General features: G+C 43.1%; 2 protein-coding genes across 4 annotated transcripts in view; one reads left to right on the top strand and one right to left on the bottom strand.

Moving 5' to 3' along the window:
- Nucleotides 1–8,613: 8,613 nt before the first annotated feature.
- On the bottom strand, nucleotides 8,614–16,346 carry LOC125343175 (serine/threonine-protein phosphatase 1 regulatory subunit 10-like). The gene is made up of 2 exons (XM_048335440.1): nucleotides 15,771–16,346; nucleotides 8,614–8,721 (listed from the first exon to the last, which is right to left on the bottom strand). The coding sequence occupies exons 1-2, from the start codon at nucleotides 16,344–16,346 to the stop codon at nucleotides 8,689–8,691; spliced, it is 609 nt and encodes a 202-aa protein (XP_048191397.1). The 3' UTR covers nucleotides 8,614–8,688.
- Med14 (mediator complex subunit 14) overlaps nucleotides 16,151–22,344 on the top strand; it is an 85,839-nt gene continuing 79,645 nt past the window's right edge. For all 3 annotated transcript variants that reach the window (XM_048335608.1, XM_048335610.1, XM_048335609.1), the window contains exons 1-2: nucleotides 16,151–16,559; nucleotides 22,218–22,244. In XM_048335608.1, coding sequence (XP_048191565.1) covers nucleotides 16,345–16,559; nucleotides 22,218–22,244 — 242 coding nt within the window. In that variant the 5' untranslated portion in view covers nucleotides 16,151–16,344. The remainder of the gene's footprint in view (nucleotides 16,560–22,217; nucleotides 22,245–22,344) is intronic.

A 22,344-nucleotide genomic window follows, 5' to 3' on the forward strand; every position in this document is an offset into this window, starting at 1 on the left:
TGTTATAACTCCACAGCACTGAATTTAATAATCATTTTTTGTCAGTTGTGGGACTTGAACTCAGGTCCTGGATGCTATCCTGGAGCAATTTTGCTCAAGGCTCTACCACTTTGGGCCACAGTTCCACTTCCAGTTTTTGAGTGGTTAATTGGAGATGAGTTTCAAGGGGACTTTTCTGCCTGGGATGGCTTTGAACTGCAATCCTAAGATCTCAGCCTCCTCAATAGGTAGGATTATAGGCATGAACCACTAGAGCCTGTCTCAATAATTGTTTTTTTGCCAGTTCCGGGACTTGAACTCAGGGCCTGAGCACTGTCCCTGGCTTCTTTTTGCTCAAGGCTAGCACTTTGCCACTTGAGCTACAGCGCCACTTCTGGTCTTTTCTATAGATATGGTGCTGAGGAATCGAACCTAGGGCTTCATGTATACGAGGCAAGCTCTCTTGCCACTAGGCCATCTCCCCAGCCCGTCTCAATAATCTTTTGATAATATTCAGGGGAAATAATTTTTCATTCTTCATAAATATTAAAGAAAACTCAAGTTATAATTGATATTTTCTTGAGAGTATTGTTTTTAATGAAGCTTTAATTTTAGTTTAGAAATTACAGTTTCCTTCTTTTGTTTCATTTTCTTATTAAACAAAAAACTCCCCAGGTGCTCTGGGCTCACACTTAGAATCCTAGCTACTCAGGAGGCTGAGATTTGAGGATCATGGTTTGAAGCCAGTCCAGGCAGAAAAGTTTGTGAGACTCCCATTTACCGCCAAAAATTCACAAGTGGAGGTGTGATTCAAGTGGTAGAGCACTAGCCTTAAACAAAAAAGCTAAGGGACAGTGCTCAGGCCCTGAGTGTAACCCCCAGTATTGGTACGCACAGGCACGTGTGCACACATACACACAAGCTCTAGAAACAAGGGCTCTAGTGTAGCTCAGAGGTAGAGTGCCTGTGCAAAACACAGAAAACCCTGGGCTCAATTCTCAGTATCACAAAAAAGTCTCTAGAAACAATGGATTAAAATTTCTGGAAGTAATGAATCCTGTAGAAACAAGTTCTCAAAATTATTCTGAGTCAACTTATCTAAATAAAAAACACTTACTGGGCTGGGAATATGGCCTAGTGGTAACGTACTCGCCTTGTATACATGAAGCCCTGGGTTCGACTCCCCAGCACCACATATATAGAAAACGGCCAGAAGTGGTGCTGTGGCTCAAGTGGTAGAGTGCTAGCCTTGAGCAAAAAGAAGCCAGGGACAGTGCTCAGGCCCTGAGTTCAAGGCCCAGGACTGGCAACAAAAACAAAACCAAACAAACAAATAAAAAACACTTACTTCTAAATTAACATCTCCATTTTTTTTGCCAGCCCTGGGGTTTGAACTCAGGGCGATGTCTCCATTGCTATAAGGTAAAATAGAAAATTTTGGTTGCGCTCATTCCAGAAAATCCCAAAGCAGTTTAAGCATAAAAGACAACTTAGCAGTTTTTAATGTTTATAATTAAGGTTTGACAAGGAAAAGAATTGTCAGGAGATGAAGGATACTAACAGAAGTCATCATTTAAAAAATCAGCATAAGGGCTGGGAATATGGTAGAGTGCTCGCCTTGTATACATGAAGCCCTAGGTTCGATTCCTCAGCACCACATATATAGGAAAAGTCAGATGTGGCGCTGTGGCTCAAGTGGCAGAAGCCAGGGACAGTGCTCAGGCCCCGAGTTCAGGCCCCAGGACTGGCAAAAAGAAATCAGCACAGGGCTGGGAGCGTGGCTTGGTGGTAGAGTGCTTGCCTAGCATGCATGAAGCCCTGGGTTTGATTCCTCAGTACCACAGAAACAGAAAAAGTCAGAAGTGGTGCTGCGGCCCAAAGTGGTAGAGCATTAGCCTTGAGCAAAAAGAAACTCAGGGACAGTGCCCAGGCTCTGAGTTCAAGCCATAAGACTGGCAAAAAAAAAATAGGCATACTCATATTATTTAGACTCACAGTCATGAATAACAGTGAATTTTTTTTGTTTCAGTAACTTAAAAAATGAGAAACGTAGCCAGTTACCAGTGGCTCATGTTTGTAATTCTAGCTACTCAGGAGGCTGAGTGAAACTCAGAGACTAGCAGCTGAAGGCCAGCCTAGGAAAAATGTTCTTGAGATCCTAACTAAAAAAGATAACTAGAGGGCTGGGAATGTGGCCTAGTGGTAGAGTGCTTGCCTAGCATGCATGAAGCCCTGGGTTCGATTCCTTAGCACCACATATACAGAAAAAGCTGGAAGTGGGCGCTGTGGCTCAAGTGGTAGAGTGTTAGCCTTGAGCAAAAAGAAGCCACTGACAGTGCTCAGGTCCTAAGTTCAAGCCCCAGGATGTAAAACAAAACAAAACAAAACAAAAAGATAAATAGAGCTGGAGGTATGGGTGAAGTGGTAGAATACCAGCCTAACAAGTATGAAAGAAAAAATTAAAACAAACTTTTTAAATAGCAAAACAATTGTATATATGTACACATAAGCACTAACTTTGTATATACCTATGCAATAATTCATAACAGTTTCATGTCTTTTTTTTTTTCGGCCAGTCCTGGGCCTTGAACTCAGGGCCTGAGCCCTGTCCCTGGCTTCCTTTTGCTCAAGGCTAGCACTCTGCCACTTGAGCCACAGCGCCACTTCTGGCCGTTTTCTGTATATGTGGTGCTGGGGAATTGAACCCAGGGCCTCATGTATACGAGGCAAGCTCTCTTGCCACTAGGCCATATCCCCAGCCCCCCAGTTTCATGTCTTTTAAAATATCAATATTAAATATATCCTCAGTTTTGTGTATGTGTGCTGTTCTTGAGGCATGAACTCAGGGCCTAGGTGCTGTCCCTGACCTTCTGTGCTCTAAGCTAGCACTCCATCACCTAAGCCACAGTTCCACTTCCAGTTTTTTTGGTAGCTAATTGGAGTTAAGAGCATCACAGACTTTCCTGCCTGGGCTGGCTTTCAACCTCTTGAGTAGCTACCGGTGCCTCTTAATTTTTTCCTTCCCTTCCCTTCTTTCTTTCTTTCTTTCTTTCTTTCTTTCTTTCTTCCTTCCTTCCTTCCTTCCTTTCTTTCTTTCTTTCCTTCCTTCTTTCTTTTCTTTTCTTTTTGCCAGTCCTGGGGCTTGAACTCAGGGCCTGAGCACTGTCCCTGGCTTCTTTTTTGCTCAAGGCTAGCATTTTACCACTTTTTTCTTCCTTCTTTCTTTCCTTCCTTCCTTCCTCCCTTCCTCCCTCCCTCCCTCCCTTCCTTCCTATCTAACTATTACTCTTTTGCTGGTACTAGGGCTTAAATTCAAGCCCTCACACTCACTTGGCTTGCTGGCTTAGCTGGTGATCTATCACTTGAGATATGCCTCTGGTCTGTCTTTTTGCTGGTTAATTGGGAATAAAAGCCTTGTGGAATTTTCTGTCCTACCTGGCTTCAAACTATGACCCCTCCAGATCTCAGTCCCTGAGTAGCTAGGATTATAGGTGTCAGCCACCAGTACCAGGCTCTACCTTTTTCTCTGTATGTGCCAGTCCTGGGGCTTGAATTCAGGGCCTGGGTCATGTACTCGAGCTTTTTATTTAAAGCTGGTACTTCAGCACATGAACCACAGCTCCACTTCGTGTGTGTGTGTGTGTGTGTGTGTGTGTGTGTGTGTGTGTACTGTATATTGAAGCAGTCAGTGTTTACTTGAGCCATTTACAACCCTGCCTTAACCATCACATCCTGCTGGCTTGGAACCTAATGGCCAGTCCGAGATGAAAGCTTGAGTCTGAAAAGTTCTTTTCTGAACATAGATTCAGCTCTGGGCACGCATGTGTTCCTGATCTTCAGATATCCATGGGAGCTTTCAAAGTCCTTATTCTTCCACATATCTACTTTCTAAGCCAGTGCCATGGCTCATGCCTCTAATCCTAGCTACTCAGGAGGCTGAGATCTGAGGATAGACGTCCGAAGCCCTGGGCAGGAAAATCCATGAGTCTCTTTATCTCCCAACTAATCACCAAAAAAAAAAAAGAAAGCCTGAAGTGGTGCTGTAGCTCAAGTGGTATAGTGCTAGGCTTGAGCAAAAGGAGATTAGGGACAGCTCCCAGGCCCTGAGTTCAAGGCCTAGGACTGGCAAAAAAGGAAAGAAAGAAAAAAGGAAGAAGAAAGGAAGAAAGAAGAGAAAACTTAACTTCTGGGTCTTTTGGTCCATTTATTTTCTCTATCATTGTTGCTTGCCTCAGTCTGCTAGAGGTAATACTTGTGCCTTTGAATAAGGCTTGGGCAAAAGTTGCTCAGGAAGTTACTCTTGGCTTGGGAATGCTTTGATTTGAATGAACAAAAGTATGCCTATGCTAGTCCTTCAGAAACCAACAGACCTATGTAAACCCATCACCATAGGTAGGTCGTGAAGGTGGTTTGTGTATTGTTCCTTTTGGTGTCAGCAACTTGCAACAGTATTGGCTCTGTTTTCCTTCTGGGGCTGGGAATATGGCCTAGTGGCAAAAGTGCTTGCCTCTTATACATGAGGCCCTGGGTTCGATTCCTCAGCACCACATATATAGAAAATGGCCAGAAGTGGCGCTGTGGCTCAAGTGGCAGAGTGCTAGCCTTGAGCAAAAAGAAGCCAGGGACAGTGCTCAGGCCCTGAGTTCACGGCCCAGGAATGGCCAAAAAAAACAAAACGAAAAAAACAAAAAACAGTAGTGGGAGCTTCTGCCCTCTTGGCTGCCACAAATGTGGGGTGTGGGGTATGATAGGTGCTTGCTCTCTTACCTCCTGTTTGACTAGATTTGAATGTATTGCAGGCTGAGGACAGTTTTTGTTAGCTCATTAGCTGCCTCAGTGGAAAGAGTATCTTAGTTGGCAATTTTTGGCCATGTGACTCCTTAATGTATTTTGAGTGGGGTATATTTGGACACAAAGATAAAATACAACAAAATGGCCTTAACTTTATAACTAGTCAGCATATTAGAGCAAAAAATTTATATGCTGCACTGAAATGTCTATTTTAACAAGAGTAACTTCTTTAACAGATAAATTATCTATATTCTTGAAACATGTTGTATTTTATGTAATTATTGTACCATGGAGAGGCTTAGTTCTTTTCTATCTTTTTTAAGTGGCCAATTGTTATTTTCTCCAGACACAGAGAAAACCAAAGCACTTTTTGCAGCCAAAAGTGTGTGGCCAAGTAATCAAACATTATCAATGAATTCAGGCTAATGTTTAAAGCCTTAGCTTTAGATTTGGAAACTACAGTTTGAATTTTTACTATTAAGCCCTTAGAATCCAAAGGCTTATAAGAAATAAGTTTAACACGCCCCCCCCTTATGGGGGCCAGTCCAAGGTACTGTTCTTTTTGTTGTTGGTGGTTATGGGGCTTGAACTTGGGGCTTGGGCATGTCCCTGAGTTCTTAAGCTTAAGGGTAGGGCTCTACCACTTTGAGACACAGCGTCACTTCTGGTTTTTCTGGTGGTTAAATGGAGAAAAGAGTCTCATGGACTTTCTTGCCCTGGCTGGCTTTGAACCATGGTCCTCAGATCTCAGATTCCTGAGTAGCTAGGATTACAGGTATGAGCTACCAGTGCCCAGCAGCTGGGTACTGTTCTTGAGGTGGGTTTTTTTTCCCCTCAAGCCACAGCTTCTCACGTGACTTTTCGGTGGTTAACTGGAGACAAGAATCTGATGGACTTACCTGCCTGTGCTGGCTTTGAACTATGATCTTCATATCTCAGCTTTCTGAGTAACTAGGATTACAGATGTGAACCACTGATGCCAGCGTAAACCCTTTCTAAAGATACCTGTCATGGAAATTGCGTAGTAAAATACTATTTTACATTTTGCAATATTCAACTTTTTTTTTGGCCAGTCCTGGGGCTTGGACTCAGGGCCTGAGCACTGTCCCTGGCTTCCTTTTGCTCAAGGCTAGCACTCTGCCACTTGAGCCACAGTGCCACTTCTGGCCATTTTCTGTATATGTGGTGCTGGGGAATTGAACCCAGGGCCTCATGTATATGAGGCAAGTACTCTTGCCACTAGGCCATATCCCCAGCCCAATAGTCAACATTTTATGGAAACACTAACAACTTATTGGGCCTGTGAAACTAATGTAGGAAATTTAGAAAGTTGAAATATTGCAGTTTGGCCTTAGTTGCCTCTAAACCAGAATACTGGCTTGCAGTAATTTTATAGATTAGAATCTGCAGAAGGCATTCTTACAACTGTAATAACCAAGGCCATTATTTAACTTGTTTATATTTTCCAAAGTTTATGAACTTTTTCCTTTGTTGCTGTTGAATACTAAAAGTGGAGGTGATGGAGAATGTGAGGATAAGCAAGGTAGGGGAAGGGTTGGATAAATCTGATTAAAGTACTACATACACATGTGTGAAATACCCTGCTGAAACCCCTTTGAGCAATGAGCATTACACTAAAAAAAAGACAGGGATTAAAATAGGTCCTGGTGGGAGAGGAACTAGTAGGGGAGAGATGAATGGAAAGGGTAAAGGAGGGTGAACATGAATACTTTATTATAAATACAATACTTTATTACATGTATGAAAATGGAACTAGAAGTCAGCTGAGATTGGCTTGGGAAGGGGAGGAGGATGAGTGAATGAAAAGTCTGATAAGGTACACTGTATAAATGGATGCCAGAAAGAAATCTCTTCGTACAAGCCTGGTGCTAATAAAAATGGAAACATTTTTTCCTTTCCCTCAAACATCTGTGATTATCAGTACTAAGTATTTTAAGAGTGCTATGTACTTGGCAGAAGAGAGACCGGCATTTCACATCTGCTACTCTGCCCTGACAATTTCCAGCTACTTCTGTTTCTTTCTTTCTTTTTTTTTTTTTTTTTTTTGGCCAGTCCTGGGCCTTGGACTCAGGGCCTGAGCACTGTCCCTGGCTTCATTTTGCTCAAGGCTAGCAAGCACTCTGCCACTTGAGCCACAGCGCCAATTCTGGCTTTTTCTATATATGTGGTGCTGAGGAATCAAACCCAGGGCTTCATGTATGCAAGGTAAGCACTCTACCATTAGGCCATATCTCCAGCCCTTTAAGACATTTTTTTAATTAGCAAATGTTATTTACTCAAGAAGGGTTTAATTATGGCATTTCCACACATGTATATAATGCATCCCCATCAAACTCACTCCCTGTTCTCTTATCCTCCCTTATTCTGTGTGTATGTGTGTGTGTGTGTGTGTGTGCTGGTCCTAGGGCTTGAACTCAGGGACTGGGTGCTCTCTCTGAGCATTTTTGCTCAAGGCTAGCCCTCTACCACTTAAGCCACAGCTCTACTTGAGGCTTTTTCATATTTAATTGGAAATAAAGAGTCTCATGGACTTTCCTGCCTGGCTTTGAACCACAATCTCACAGTCTCTATTCCCTGGTTGGTACTTTTCCCCCACAGAACCTGTTTTACTTGCCAGTCACTCTTTTTTTTTATTGTATATTAAAAATACCAAGGGGTTACCACCATGGTATTTCACACATGCTCATACTATAATCAGAATAATCTGCTCTATTACTCTCTTTCCCCACCTTCCACCCACTATTGTTTAACAGTTTTTAGGGAGATTTCTTATGCCATCTGCATACATAGATGCTATGTATTTCAATGTGACTCTGTTGTAAGGTGGCAGGTAGACAACAGAAGTAGGTGATGGCAACCTTTGGCTTCTGCTACCATTTGGTAGTTGTTGGATTTGGAAGGTCAATGGCACAAGGCTAATAATGAGTTGGTCAGCTGGGTACTGGTGGCTGATACCTGTAACCCTAGCTACTCAGGAAGCCGAGATCTGAAGATTGTGGTTCAAAGACAGTCTGGATAGGAAAGTCTGTTGGACTCTTAACTCCAATTAGTTCTCCCAAAGTCAGAAATGGTGCTGTGGTTCAAGTAGCACAAAAGCTCAGGGACAGCACTCAGGTTAAGTCTAAACCCAAAGACAAAGCATAGACAAGTACATAATGGTAATAATGATGATAATGATGAGCTGGTGAAATGCAGGAACACTAGCATACCCCTAGAGTACATTCTTGGGCAATGTTAAAGAGGAAGGACTTTGCTTATGGAAAATTCTACCATATTGCCCAGTCCCCAAGAGCATTCATTTATCTGAGTGGAGGTTGGTGATGGCTGAGTAAAGGCAGACATGGTGGTCATGAAGAGTGAAATAACCCTGCCATTTGCAGAGGTGAGGGGAAATTACAGGGTCCCATTTAATGTTTTTTTTTTGTTTGCTAGACCCAGCCCATGCTAGACCCATTTGGCATGGCCAGATATCTTGTCCACCTACCTTAGTCAGGCAGCAGCTGCAATGGGCAATGTGGCTAGACTGCAGGATTTATCACATCCACCCTCACCTGATGAACATGGCCAGAGCTCAATTAATTTGCTATGGCTGAAATACCCTCAGGACAGCAGCATTAGTCAGCATGTCTGACACTCTCACAATAGCAGGATTGCTTGTCTGGGCATCCCCTCTCAGCTCTTTCCTCCTATAGGCACCAAGCTAAATTAGTTTCAACCTACTTGATAGAATTAAAAACCTAAAACATTGGATTCTGGTTTTTCAGTTGAGTGCAACTCACTGTGCATCAAATCTCTCACTCCATGAGACTTAGGGGCATGGGAGTGAGCGATCATGCGGACATCCCTGTTGTTAGCTGAGTTGATCTTGTCTCCTTTCAAAGCCAGTGGGTGGTAGCTTTACTTCTTGCCCTCCAGAGGTTGGGGGCTTCCCTAAAAAAGACAGAACAAGTTAGGGTGAGATTTTTTCATCCCCTAAGTGAGAATTCAGTAGTTGGATTCTAAATAGATCCTTCTCTTTTTTATTTCTAACTGCACTTCCCCTTTTCTTCTTCCCTTATTTACTCGCTGAGCATTACTTATTTATAAGATATTGGATTTTAGCATAGCTATGAAAATTTCAAGGTTATAATTTTTCTGTGTAAATGATTTAGGATTTGAACTCAGGGCACTGTAGCTTGCTTGACTGGTGCTCTACGACTTAAGCCACATATCCAGCTCTGTTTTTTTTCCCCCTGTTTAAGTTTGAATAGAATCTAACAGACTTTTCTGCCCAGGCTGGCTGTGAACTGCCATCCTGCAGATCTCAGAATCCGGGGTAGTTTAGGATTACAGGTGTAAACCCACAAGTGCAGGGCCTGAGTATTATTTTTTTGTGCCAGTCCTGGGGCTTGAACTCAGGTCCTGAGTGCTATCCATGAGCTTTTCTGCTCAAGGCAGCACTCTACCACTTGGTTCACAGCTCTACTTCTGGCTTTTTTTGGTGGTTAGTTGGAGATAAGAGTCTCATGGACTTTCTTGCCTACTTTGACTTCCAACTTCAATCCTCAAATCTCAGCCTCCTAAGCAACTAGGATTACAGATGTAGGCCACAATTGTCAGGCTCCAGTTTTTCTTTTAGCTTTTTTTTGAAATATATTCTTGTTTGTTTTTATTTTTTGTTTTGGGCCAGTCCTGGGGCTTAGACTCAGGGCCTGAACACTGTCCCTGGCTTCTTTATGCTCAAGGCTAGCACTCTACCACTTGAGCCACAGCCCCACTTCTGGCTTTTTCTATATATGTGGTGCTGAGGAATCGAACCCAGGGCTTCATGTATATGAGGCAAGCACTCTACCACTAGGCCATATTCCCAGCCCCTTGAAATATATTCTTAAAGACAGAGTAGAAACGGTTTAACAAGCCCCCATGATGGGCTTAATAATTGCCAATATTCTCTTTTCCTTTTTTTTGCCAGTTCTGGGGCTTGAACTCAGGGCCTGAGAACAGGCACTGTCCCTGAGCTTCTTTTGCTCAAGGCTAGCACTCTACTAATTGCGTCACAGCTCCACCTCTGGCTTTTTCTCTGGATGTGGTACTGAGGAATCAAACCTAAGGCTTCATGTATGCTAGGCAAGCACTCTACCACAGACCCACATTCCCAGCCCTAATTGTCAATATTGTGACAATATTGTTTCATTTGCCCCTCCAACATTTTTTCCCTGAATTACTTTGAAAGAACTCCTAGTTCTTCAGTTTTTGCAAACAAATGTAAATCAATCTTTTTTTTTTTCTTTTTGTGCCAGTACTGGGGCCTAGATACTGCCCCATAGCTTCAAATTGTAAACTGAAGCTTGCAGAGTAGCTAGGATTACAGGCATGTGCCACCAGAGCCCAGCACAAGCCAATTTTTTTTGCCAGTCCTGGGGCTTGGACTCAGGGCCTGAGCACTGTCCCTGGCTTCTTTTTGCTCAAGACTAGCACTCTACCACTTGAGCCACAGCGCCACTTCTAGCTTTTTCCTTATATGTGGTGCTGAGGAATTGAACCCAGGGCTTCATGTAGATGAGGCAAGCACTCTTGCCACTACGCCATATTCCCAGCCCCACAAGTCAATCTTAATCCTATAAAAGTTAATGTAGTATAAGTAGAATGAAAGCGCATAAATGAGTACGAGGCAAGCACTCCACCACTAGGCCATATTCCCAGCCTGAAAGTGCATAAATGAAAGAGTAAACTTGTCTCATTCACTCATCACAGCCAACAGCTAGATACTATGCTAGATGCTATGGATATCAAAGATAGCCACACAAAGGCAGAAGAAGATAGAAAGCTAAGAGTTTCTTAGATAAATAAATACAAGATTTATTGTTCCTAAATGATCATGATAGTAAAAGATAAGAGCTAGGCATTAGTGGCTTATGCTTGTAATCCTCCCTATGCAACAAAGTCTATGAGACTCTTTTCTTTTATTTGTTTTTTTTTTTTGCCAGTCCTGGGGCTTGAACTCAGGGTCTGAGCACTGCTCCTGGCTTTTTTCTGCTCAAGGCTAGCACTCTACCACTGGAACCACAGTGCCACTTCTGGCTTTTTCTATATACGTGGTGCTGAGGAATAAAACTCAGAGCTTCATGTACACAAGGCAAACACTCTACCATTAGGCTGTATTCCCAGCCCTATGAGACTCTTATCTCCAATTAGCCACTAAAAAGCCAGAGGTGGAGCTCTGATTCAAGTGATAAAGTACTAGCCTTGAGCACAAAAGCTCAAAGACGGTGCCCAGGCCTAGAGTTCAAGCTCCAGGGATGGCACACACACAAAAAGGAGTTAACATTTACAAATCACTTATAGTCTTAAGCCCTTTACAAATGCAAATTATTGTATTCTTCATGATCATTCTCTGAAGTAAATATGTAATAATCCATAGTTATTATAGTTGTGGAAACTGAGACCAAGAGAAGTGAAGTGACTTGATAGAGAACTGACAGTAGGTATAGAGGAAAGATTTGAATGTAAGCATTCTGAATTCAGAGGTTGTGCTCTAAGGAGAAAAGGTTTAATATTGTTGTAATAACAATGTAATATGTTCATCAAACCATTTCATTTCCTCTCTAAGCACAAAGGAAGGATTTTTCCCAGTTATGTGACTAATTCTAGTTAATGCATTATCTATCTATCTCTCTATCTATCTATCCATCCATCCATCCATCCATCCACCGATCCATCATTCATCCATCCATCCATCTGCCTTTATAGACTCTGCATTTGCATGAGGAAAAAATCTCATTCTGAGGTGCTAGGGTTATTACTAATCTCTCAGCTCTCCCTTATATTGGTTCAAATTCAGGGGAATGAATTTGGGGGTGCCTTTCATTTTATCCTCATTCATTGTCACAGCGTTAAAAATAACTCACTTTTTATTTATTCATATAACACAAAACCCCGTCAGGAATAACCTGACTCAGACAAAATCCCATCCTACTTATATTTCACAAAGATACCCTCCTGCAAATGAGGGATTGTGTTTATAACAATTATGATACAGCTCTTTGTGCAATGAGAAAATGTGTCAATCATGGCTCAGTCCTTCATGCAAATGAGGGATTATGCTTGGGCCAATCATGTTTGCCGTTCTCCTTGAAAATAAGGGATGCTTTCACTAATCAAGGCTTAGCTCTCCGTGCAAATGAGGAAATGTGTTTGTACCAATCATAGCATAGGCCTTAATGCAAAGGTTTCTGCTTGGCTACCAGAAGTTATTCCCATCTGACCTGAGTAAAAATGAGTGCTAGAGTTCACTGAGGCTTATGATGGTAAGAAGACCTGCACAAGATGTTTAAAATAGTTATAGATGAAACAGTGCCTTTTGGAGCCAGAGTTGTGCTTCGGCAGCAAGTAGCTGTAGTAGCAGTGCAGTTTCCTCAAGGCACTCATAGAGTATTCAAAACATCCACGTTGCCTTGAGGACAGTATGGGGGTTGCCAAAGAGAGGGGCTGCTTGGCTGACAGTCCTCCTCTCAGGGCAGCCCGCCATAAGGGAAAGACAGGTAAAAGGCCTGTTCTTGATAGTTTAAATCATTCACAGAAAACATTAAAAGGGCTATATACATTAAAGATTTAAGAAGAGTTCAATACAGAATCAATAATTCTAATAGTATTTAACAGTACTTAATAGTGTTTAGCAATGCTTAACTGTACTCAACTTTTGCCCCAGTGAACCAGGGAGAGACAGATTCATCTACTCTGTCTCATCTGACACAAAGAACAGGTGAAACAGAATGGTGTGTATTAGATCCAGTGTGGTGAGGGGAAAACACCAGGATGCAAGGGTAAATGGAACAGTAGATAAAGGCCATTCTGCATATCACTTTAGAGGCCACAGTAAGAAGTATAGATTGTAGTCCAAATTCAAAGCCATTAAAGTGTTCTTGTTTTATCTAGGACGGTCAGACCATGCCCACAATATTGTGAGTTCTTTCCCTCAATTTCAGTATGAACATAATGTCCTTACTTCCTACCCCTATTTTGGAGGAATTGATTGTAATATTACAAAAAGAAAAAAAATATCACTTTTCAAGTCCCCTTTTACCTTTTTGTGTCTGAGCAGCAGTTATATATTAAAAATGAAAATCATATGCAGTCCAATTTTATTTTCCATCAAAAAAGGAAATGCCTCCTTCCCTCCTTCTCATGCATATTTTGCAATTTGCTGTTACTTTTGTCAAAATATGACTGACTTAATGAAACATCGAAGGTATTTAAGTCAATTTAAGAGCTAAGGAAATATTACAGCAGTTGTGCTGAAACTATCTGAGATGTGATAGACTCAAAGGGAAAATAAACTTCAATGAAACATGTCACAAATGCAAAGGAAATGGCCCAATTCCACCTAATATAAAATTTGATCTCTGTGTAAATTAAAACTACAATGAAGCCAGGTGTGGTGGTTCATGCCTGTATCGCTGTCATTCAGAAAGGCTGAGGGAGGAAGACTGAAATTTGCAGCCATCTAGCCTAGGATACACATCAGTATCCTGTCTCAAAACCAATACCAAAATAATAATAAAAATGAAGAAAATAAGAAGCATGGGCTGGGAATGTGGCTTAGTGGTAGAGTGCTTGCCTAGCATGCTCTAAGCCCTGGGTTCCATTCCTCAGCACTGCATAAACAGAAAAAGCCGTAATTGGCGCTATGGCTCAAGTGGTAGAGTGCTAGCCTTGAGCAAAAAGAAGCCAGGGACAGTGCTCAGGCAAAAACAACAACAAAACCCTATGGATGGTAATAATATAGATTAGTACAGCTTTTGCAAACAATAATGGAGGTCTCTAAAAAGACTTTGGATATGTATGGAAAAGAAATGAAGTCAGGGGCTGGGAATATGGCCTAGTGGCAAGAGTGCTTGCCTCGTATACATGAGGCCCTGGGTTCGATTCCCCAGCACCACATATACAGAAAATGGCCAGAAGTGGTGCTGTGGCTCAAGTGGCAGAGTGCTAGCCTTGAGCAAAAAGAAGCCAGGGACAGTGCTCAGGCCCTGAGTTCACGGCCTAGGACTGGCCAAAAAAAAAAAAAAAAAAAAGAAATGAAGTCAGTATACCAGAGATGTCTGCACTCCTATTTGTAGCAATACTGACAATAGTCATGACACAGAAACAGCACATACACATTCCTCCAGCTGAGGCAGGAGGAACTTGAGTTCCAGACCTTATGTTCCAACATAAGGAGAACACCTTGTGTCAAAAGAAACAAGTAAAAGCTATTATTACCATTATTGTTTGTGGATGTGTGAACTGGTAGGAACACCAGCCCTGAGGCTTGATCTCAGGGTCTGGGTGCCATCCCTGAGCTTCTTCTTGCTAAAGGCTAGTGCTCTACCACTAGAGCCACTGCTCTCCTTTGGCTTTTGGGTGGTTAATTGGAGATAAGAGTCTCATAAACATTCCTGCCTGGGCTGGTTTCAAGCCGTGTTACTTGGATCTCACCCTCCTTAGCTAGCCCTCCCGGGTTGGACCTTACAGCTAGGATTACAGGTGTGAAACACCAGCTACCAGCAAAAGTTATTATTCTGATCAGGGGAACTTGTTGTTGTTGTTGCTGTTTGTGGGGCTTGGACTCAAGGTGTGGGTGCTGTCCCTGAGCTTTTTCCACTCAAGGCTGGCACTCTACCACTTTGAGCCACAGTACCACTTCCAGTTTTCTGGTGGTTAATTGGAGATAAGAGTCTCACAGACTTTTCGGGGTGGGGGTGGGGGGCTGGTATTGAACCGCTATCCTGATCTCAGCCTCCTGGGTAGCTAGAATTACAGGCATGAGCCACTGGCACCCAGCTGGGGGAACTTTTTTTTTCTGCTAAGGAACATTTGGATATTTATCACATCATTCCCTTCCCATATAAAATTACCAATACAGGAAGATGGCTGAAGGCAGCCCAACAGAAATAGCCATATCTGTATGTCTGTCATGTATCAAAAAATTTCCTGGGCAGGACACTCCTAACCTTGGCTCTAAATGAACAAGAGTAATATTTTGCAACATTAAGGGTAAAATAGAAGCAATCTTCCACTTTAGATGAGGCTTCAAAGGGATGATTAAAATTGTAACAATGAAACTTACTTGGGTTTGTTTGAGGAGAGGAGGGAGAAACTAGAGGCCAGTGACAGACTGAAGAGTGTCTGATCAGTACTCGTATACAGACATGTCAAAGCGAAATCCTTTGTACAAATTATTGATGCTAAAGGGAAAGGGTCACGATTCCATTTAAACAGTAAATTTTTACGTGAGTTGCACATGAGAATCACTTGGGAAACTTCCCGAAATCCCCAAGCCCAGACCTCACACCAGACTAATTATTACATCGACATCCTCAGGGGATGGTACCCATGAGGCTTAAGTAGTTTTTGTTAAAAGGCCACCAGGTGATTCCAAAGCGCAGCCAAGGCTGAAAAACAGCCACAAAATACTAAGCGTGAATTTAGAAGCAACAGAGTGGAGGAGGGAGTGGGAAGGGAGTGGCAATAGCTTCACTGAAAGCTCTGGCTTTGAAAGGCAGGGCAGGGACAAAACCCTAGCGCTCATGGTAAAGGATTTAAGGGCTGGCTAGGCAGAATTTGAGTGACATTAACGAGCTCTGAGCTCTGCATAGGTTCCACTCTGTCAAAATTAGATTTTGCCAAGCGGCCCTGGCCCCATCCCCGGTCCTAGAATCGATTGCACGTTTTTCCACAGCTCAGAAAAAAAAAAGGTGCAAGGCCACATTCGAGCCGCAGCACGGCACGAACGCCGGTAGGCGGAGCAAGGGGCGTGGCCAGGGGCTTGGCAACCGGGAGCGCGAGGCCGGTGCGATTTCTTCGCGATACTAGAAACGGAACTCACGAACATCTAGGGAAAACCTCTACGACCGTCTAAGTGACTCACTTAGAATGCGAAGACGGTCTCCACGGGACATTGTTGGTCTTTTAAGACGTTAGGGGAGGGGGTGCGGCTAAGGCTCCAGGCAAGTGCTTACGTCCATCAGGACGCGGCCGGTACTGCCGTCACCCTCGCTTCCGGTGCCACCGGCTCCTCTTTTCCGTTTTCCCGCCCACGCTCCAGCTCCGCCCCACTCCCACGCGCCCGCCTTCCTTGTAAAGGCTCCGACGCAGGGCTGCGGGGGGAGCCATTGCCGGTTACTTTCGGCAGGCTGCTCGCACGTTCTTCTTCCGTTGTGGCCTGACGACTTCCGTTTTGAGCCGTCAACATGGATGCTGAAGCTGCCTGGTGAAATTGTTACAGAGCAGTCTCCCGAGTAGCAGCTAGTGTGCTGCGGCTGCCCAGCCTCCTCCCCGCCCTCTTTGCCTTTCCCCCGCCCCCATCCCCTCCCCCATCCCCTCCCCCTCCCGTTGGCGTCCCTGGGCCCGGCGGGCTTCTCACTAAATGGGGGCGGGCCTCCACGGTCCGAGTACTGCTTCCTGTTCGCTGGTGGCTCGGCGGTAGGCAGAGGCCACCGTTGCCCGCGCCCGCTGCCTGCGCGGTGACCGAGTCCCCCTGAGGCTCCAGGGCCGCATCGTGGGCCGTTGCGCCAAGCCTGGCCCTGCCCTGCCATGGCCCCTGTGCAACTGGAGAACCACCAGCTGGTCCCGCCTGGAGGCGGCGGCGGTGGCAGTGGCGGCCCCACGTCTGCCCCAGCACCACCTCCTCCAGGAGCTGCTGTGGCGGCGGCAGCCGCGGCGGCGGCTAGCCCTGGCTACCGACTGAGCACTCTGATCGAATTTCTGCTGCACCGGGCCTACTCGGAGCTCTTGGTGTTGACAGACTTGTAAGTGCTGCGAACCCATGCCTGGTCACCAGGCTTCCCCACCTTCCCGCCCAACCGGGTAAGACGGGTGCTTGCTCCTCCCTCACCCGTCGTTTTCTCCGCTCTGCTAAGCCTAGCATTTGAGGTGGGGGTTCAGGGGACATGGAAGGGAAGCTTTGTATTGAGGGTGGGTCTTTCTGACAGTGCAGCCGTTGAGACCCGCTAATTGGCTTCTTATTACACTTTCATTGAAGATTGTCTTTGGGATTTTTGTCCTGAGTTCCCAGCACAACTCTATTATAGACTCTTGGCTGAGTTCAAGAATAGAGCTTAGAATTTGAGAATACATAATATTGGAACTGGGGGAAATAAATCCCAAAGACGGGAAATTTGTTTAACAGTCTCTTGACAATACATTTTAAAGATGTGTTGTAATGGTTTCTGATGATCTGAATGCAGGAGATCGTTTAAGACAACCTAACAACGGTTTAGATGCCAGAATTCTTTTTTTTTTTTTTGAAACGTTTGAAAGTGAAGTTCGTACGGATTTACTGAAAGTAAAATATTTTTGTACCTAATCTGCTGTTATTTCAAGCACATAGTTACCTATGAAATGCCTTAGGGCACCATTAGGGTGCTAATCCCCAAGGAATAGATTTAGAATACACTAATGACTTGGTACCAAAAGGACAGGTACACTTAAAATTTGGATCTCCATTTTCAGTCTCATAGCTCAGGTTTACAAAAAGTCAGGATTAGTTTTTGTCTGGGTTAGTTTTTCTTTGTTGTAAGATTTCAGGTCATGGCTTTCAAATGAAGAACATTAGTATTCACATAGTAAGCTGAAATACTGTGTGGCAATTTGTTCCTAGAGACTTAAAATATGTGTTTGCACATGACTCAAAGAATTACAGTAGGTTTCACTTGTAAAATCTTGCCACTTAGTTTTGTTGTACTGTGACTTCGTTGAAAAGGATAGAGTTAAAGGTGTTTAAAATAAATCTTATGGTTATATATTATTTTAGCAATATATTTCTCTGAACTGCTTATTAGAGGATTTTATTTTTTAAAAAGCATTCTTGAGGAAGTTTCACTTATGGGAAGGTCCTGTCCTATGTATGGCCCATGGATTTATTTTTCCATATAGGATTGGTAGATATTCTTGAATTGTGTTTTACTATTTTAGGGCTTGGTTTAATCTGTTTTATTGCTGTAGAATAAGTATATCCATAGCAAATTCAAGCCCAGCTTGAGCTACATATCTGGTCTCAAAAGGCATTTCATGAGTGTTTCAATATACCAAGTCCAAACCCAAACTCCTGATGCTGTTTGACTCCTTCTATCTTCCCCCCCTCCAAAACAAAACTGCTTTTCTATCACTGAATACTATCTCCATTCTTCCTGTTGTTCAGGCAAAAAATTTTAGAGTAATTCCTGGCTCTTCTTTCTTCAAGTTCTACAGCCAGAGTATATCAGCAAGTCCTGTCATCTCTGACTTTAGATTCTTACCACTTCTCAACATTTCCATTAAGTGTAGGTCCAAGCCACTTTGTCCTTTACCTGTGTTCTGAAATACTGTACTCATTTGTATTTTTACATAACCTTGCTTGTTGCTCCACTGCTTCTTGTCCATGAAATTTATCAGGATGAGCCTTTTAAATCTTCTCTGCTCAAAACCTTCCAGTCATTCTCTAGCTCACTTGAAGTCTTTATTTTATTTTATTTTTTGTGCCAGTCCTGGGGCTTGAACTGAGGGCCCGGATATCCTGTCCCTGAGGTTTTGTTTTGTTTTGTTTTGTTTTTTTGCTCAGTGCTTACCACTTGAGCCACAGCTCCACTTCCAGCTTAATTGGAGATGAGAGATTCCTAAGCTTTCCTGCTGGAGTTGGCTTTGAGTCTTGATCCTCAGATCTCTGCCTCCTCCTGTACCTAGGATTACAGGCCTGAGCCAAAGATGTCTGGCATTTAGTCTTTATACTCACCTATATATACAATGACTATAAAATGTCAACCCATGACTCTTGCTGTTAATAATAATGACCATGTGGGCATTTTTACTTTCAAGGGCCTATGTGGTCTATGTCTTCTCACCAGCACTTCTTTAATTCATGCCCTAATTAATGCTCGTTTCTTGCTTATTTTGTTGCAACTAAACTAGCCATCTTGATAGTTCCCTATACACTCCCAATTTGGAGCCTTTTCTCTTTCCCCAGAAATCTGTGGTTTTCCTTCTGATTTCCTTTAGCTCTTAGTCCACATAAAACTGAGCAAGGCAGACTTTCCCTTACCACCTGTATAATAGTATTCTGCCCTTTTCTGCCTCTTCTTAGTGCTTTGTTTTCTCTGTAACATTTACCTGACATTAAGATATTGGTCTCCATTTAGCATCACTAGAATATTAGCTCCATCAGGACAGGGAATTTGATTTGTTTGCTGCTTTCCTCAGGGCTTGAAACAATGGCTGGCACATACTTGGGGCTTAACTGTTTACTAAATTTAGTACATGAGTGAGTGATTTTTCAAAAGTTTCATCATAAACCATGGATAATTTTTTTTCCAGTCTTGGGCTTGAACTCTGGGCTAGCTTATTTTGCTCAAGGCAAGCATTCTACCACTTGAGTTGCAACAGCACCACTTCAGCTTTTTTGAGTAGTTTATTGGAGATTAGAGTCTCAGAAGTTTCCTGCCCAGGCTGGCTTCAAATCACAATCAGTTCTTAGTCTCTTGAGGAGCTAGGATTACAGGCGTGAGCTGAGCCACGGAGCCAAGCTAAACCATAGATAATTTTCATGGTACTGGAGTTTGAACTCTGGGCTTTGTGCTTTCTAGGCAAACACTGTGGCCACTTGACACATTTTTCCAGCCCCTAAACCATGATAATTTGAGGAGAAAAGTCTTTTTAATTGCTTTCATTTTTACTTGCAATACCCCAGATTAGTTTAGGAACTTACCTTGAAAGTTTCTAGTGTGTCCACCCTTTTTTTTTTTTGGCAGTTGTGAGGCTTGAACTCAGGGCCTCAGTGCTGTCCTTGGCACTGTCCCTGGCTTCTTTTTTTTTTTTTTGGCCAGTCCTGGGGCTTGGACTCAGGGCCTGAGCACTGTCCCTGTGCTTTTATGTTCAAAACTAGTGCTCTGCCACTTGAGCCACAGCTCTATTTCTGGCTTTTTGGTAGCTAATTGTAAATAAGAGTCCCATGGACTTTCTTTTCTGGGCTGGCTTTGAACCACATCCTCTGATTTCAGCCTCCTGAGTAGCTAGGATTAGAGGCTCCAACTACCAGATATTCTGTTCTTCTAAACCTGATTTAAAATCAGAAAATGCTAGGATCTCAATCATGTAAACTTGTTTTGCTGTATTTGGCATAAATAAGTAACTATGCTTTATACTTCTTCCAACATTTGTATTTTAGGGCTTTTATCCTACACTGTGAGTTTCTTTTCACAAAAGAATTTCAAATGGGTTATTAGGAAGCACTGAGGGGAAGGATAAACAGGCAGCAAAGCCTCTCCATTGTCCCTGAAATGATAGCACGTCTGATGTGAAATGATACTTTTAGCATCTCTGAGGCAAGTTTTTATTTTTATTTTTTGGTGCCAATGCTGGGACTTGAACTCAAGGTTCATGCTTTTGCTTAGCTTTCTCTGCTCAAGGATGATACTCTACCACTTGACCCACCATCTGCGGTCCTCAGCTAGGATTACAGATGTAGCCACCAGCACCCAGCCTAGTTACTTAATTTCTTTTTTTTTTTCTTTCTTTGTTTTGCCAGTCCTGGGGCTTGGACTCAGGGCCTGGCACTGTCCCTGGCTTCTTTTTGCTCAAGGCTAGCACTCTACCACTTGAACCATAGCACCACTTCTGGCTTTTTCTGTTTATGTGGTACTGAGGAATCGAACCCAGGGCTTCATGCATGCTAGGTAAGCACTCTACCACTAAGCCACATTCCCATTCCTGTTCTTGTTTTTTCTGTGCACTGCTCCCCCCTAGCCTGCACCTATCCTCTATCTCCCTTGAGGACAAAAGATGTGCCTTCTCAAGTATTCTCAGGAGTGTTTGCATGTAGAGGAACATACTCATTGCTATTTCTTGTTTTGTTTTGTTTTTGGCCAGTCCTGAGGGCTTAGAACTCAGGGCCTGAGTGCTGTCCCTGGCTTCTTTTTGCTCAAGGCTAGCACTCTATCTCTTGAGCCATGGCACCACTTCTGGCTTTTTCTCTTTATGTGGTGCTGAGGAATTGAACCCAGGCCTTCATGCATGCTATGCAAGCACTCTACCACTAAGTCACATTTTCAGCCCCCTGTGGCTATTTTTTTTTTTTTTTTGCCAGTCCTGGGCCTTGGACTCAGGGCATGAGCACTGTCCCTGGCTTCTTTTTGCTCAAGGCTAGCACTCTACCACTTGAGTCACAGCGCCACTTCTGGCCATTTTCTGTATATGTGGTGCTGGGGAATCGAACCCAGGGCTTCATGTATACGAGGCAAGCGCTCTTGCCACTAGGCCATATCCCCAACCCCCCGTGGCTATTTTTTATTTGTGAGTTTCGTTTTTTATGCTGGTCCCAGGACTTGAACTCAGGGCCTGGGTGTTGTCCTGGAGCTTTTGTGCTCAATGCTAATAAAGTGTTCTACCACTTTGAGCCACAGCTTTATATTTCTAGCTTTCTGTTAGTTAGAGAAAAGAGTCTCATGGACTTTCCTGTGTGGGCTGGCTTTGAACTATGAGCCTCTGATCTCAGCCTCCTGAGAAGCTATAGTTACAGATGTGAGCCAGTGGTGCTCAGCCTGGTTTATGATTTGTTTTTTAAAATAGGGCCTTAATTTCTGCTTTATCCCTGTGGTCTGCTGGTCCTCCCAGCCTTTACCTATTTCCATCCACTGTCTTCTCTGAGAATATCAGGTAACTATGAGACACATTTTAATAATTTCCCCTCTTTGTACCTTTAGAAATGGTTCCAGTTCATCTGTTCCTCTGACATGATGGATGAGAGAAGAGTGTATAGTTGGCTGGGCAATTCAGGGTCTTGGACCACTGGGTAGAGATGAACAGATTGTGCCAGTTCAGTAGGCAGTTTAGGCCCTTTCTGAGCATCAGTAGATGCAAGAGTGTTAGATAATGTAACCTATTAAGGAAGAAATTGAGATTGGTTGCTGGCTATCAGTACTAGAGAACTAACAAAAAAATCAAAACCTTACTGGTTTAATTAAAAACCAAGTGATGCAGGTCTTTCATTTAGCTACTATGCAACGTCATTGTAATTACCATAAAACCCTTGAGTGTATGCTTAGTTGGGATTATTGCATAGAACCTGAGTATCCATTAGGTACTAGGAAACTGGCAACCAAGTACTACTCTTATCTGTGGCCAATTTGATCTTAAAGAATATTTTGTCTTACTCTATGATATAGTATGCTGATGTAAGATTTGAGTTTTTTAAATGTTTGAGCTTCATGCAATACCTTTTGAAGCATTTTGAATGGAGAGAAAAGTTCATTTTGGTTTTTCTTTTGCAGCCATATTTCTGACCATTTGTAAGTACAAAGACTTGGTAGCAAACTTGAATCTGTAGAAGCTGTTAATTCAGTTTTTTCAAAACATTAAAGGTAGTAATAGAGTCAGAGTAAAGACATCACAGTTTGGTGAAAGTATACATGTGTTTAATCATTTTCTCTTCTTCTTAGATTGCCAAGGAAATCTGATGTGGAAAGGTGAGTATGACAGAACCTTAATTTGTCTCTTTATTGATCTAGCTATGATTATGGGGGGGGGGTGGATATTAATAGTGCCTCTTTGGGTTAGAAGCCTAGC

The sequence above is a fragment of the Perognathus longimembris genome, chromosome 28, assembly GCF_023159225.1.
Source record: "Perognathus longimembris pacificus isolate PPM17 chromosome 28, ASM2315922v1, whole genome shotgun sequence".
NCBI lineage: Eukaryota > Metazoa > Chordata > Mammalia > Rodentia > Heteromyidae > Perognathus > Perognathus longimembris.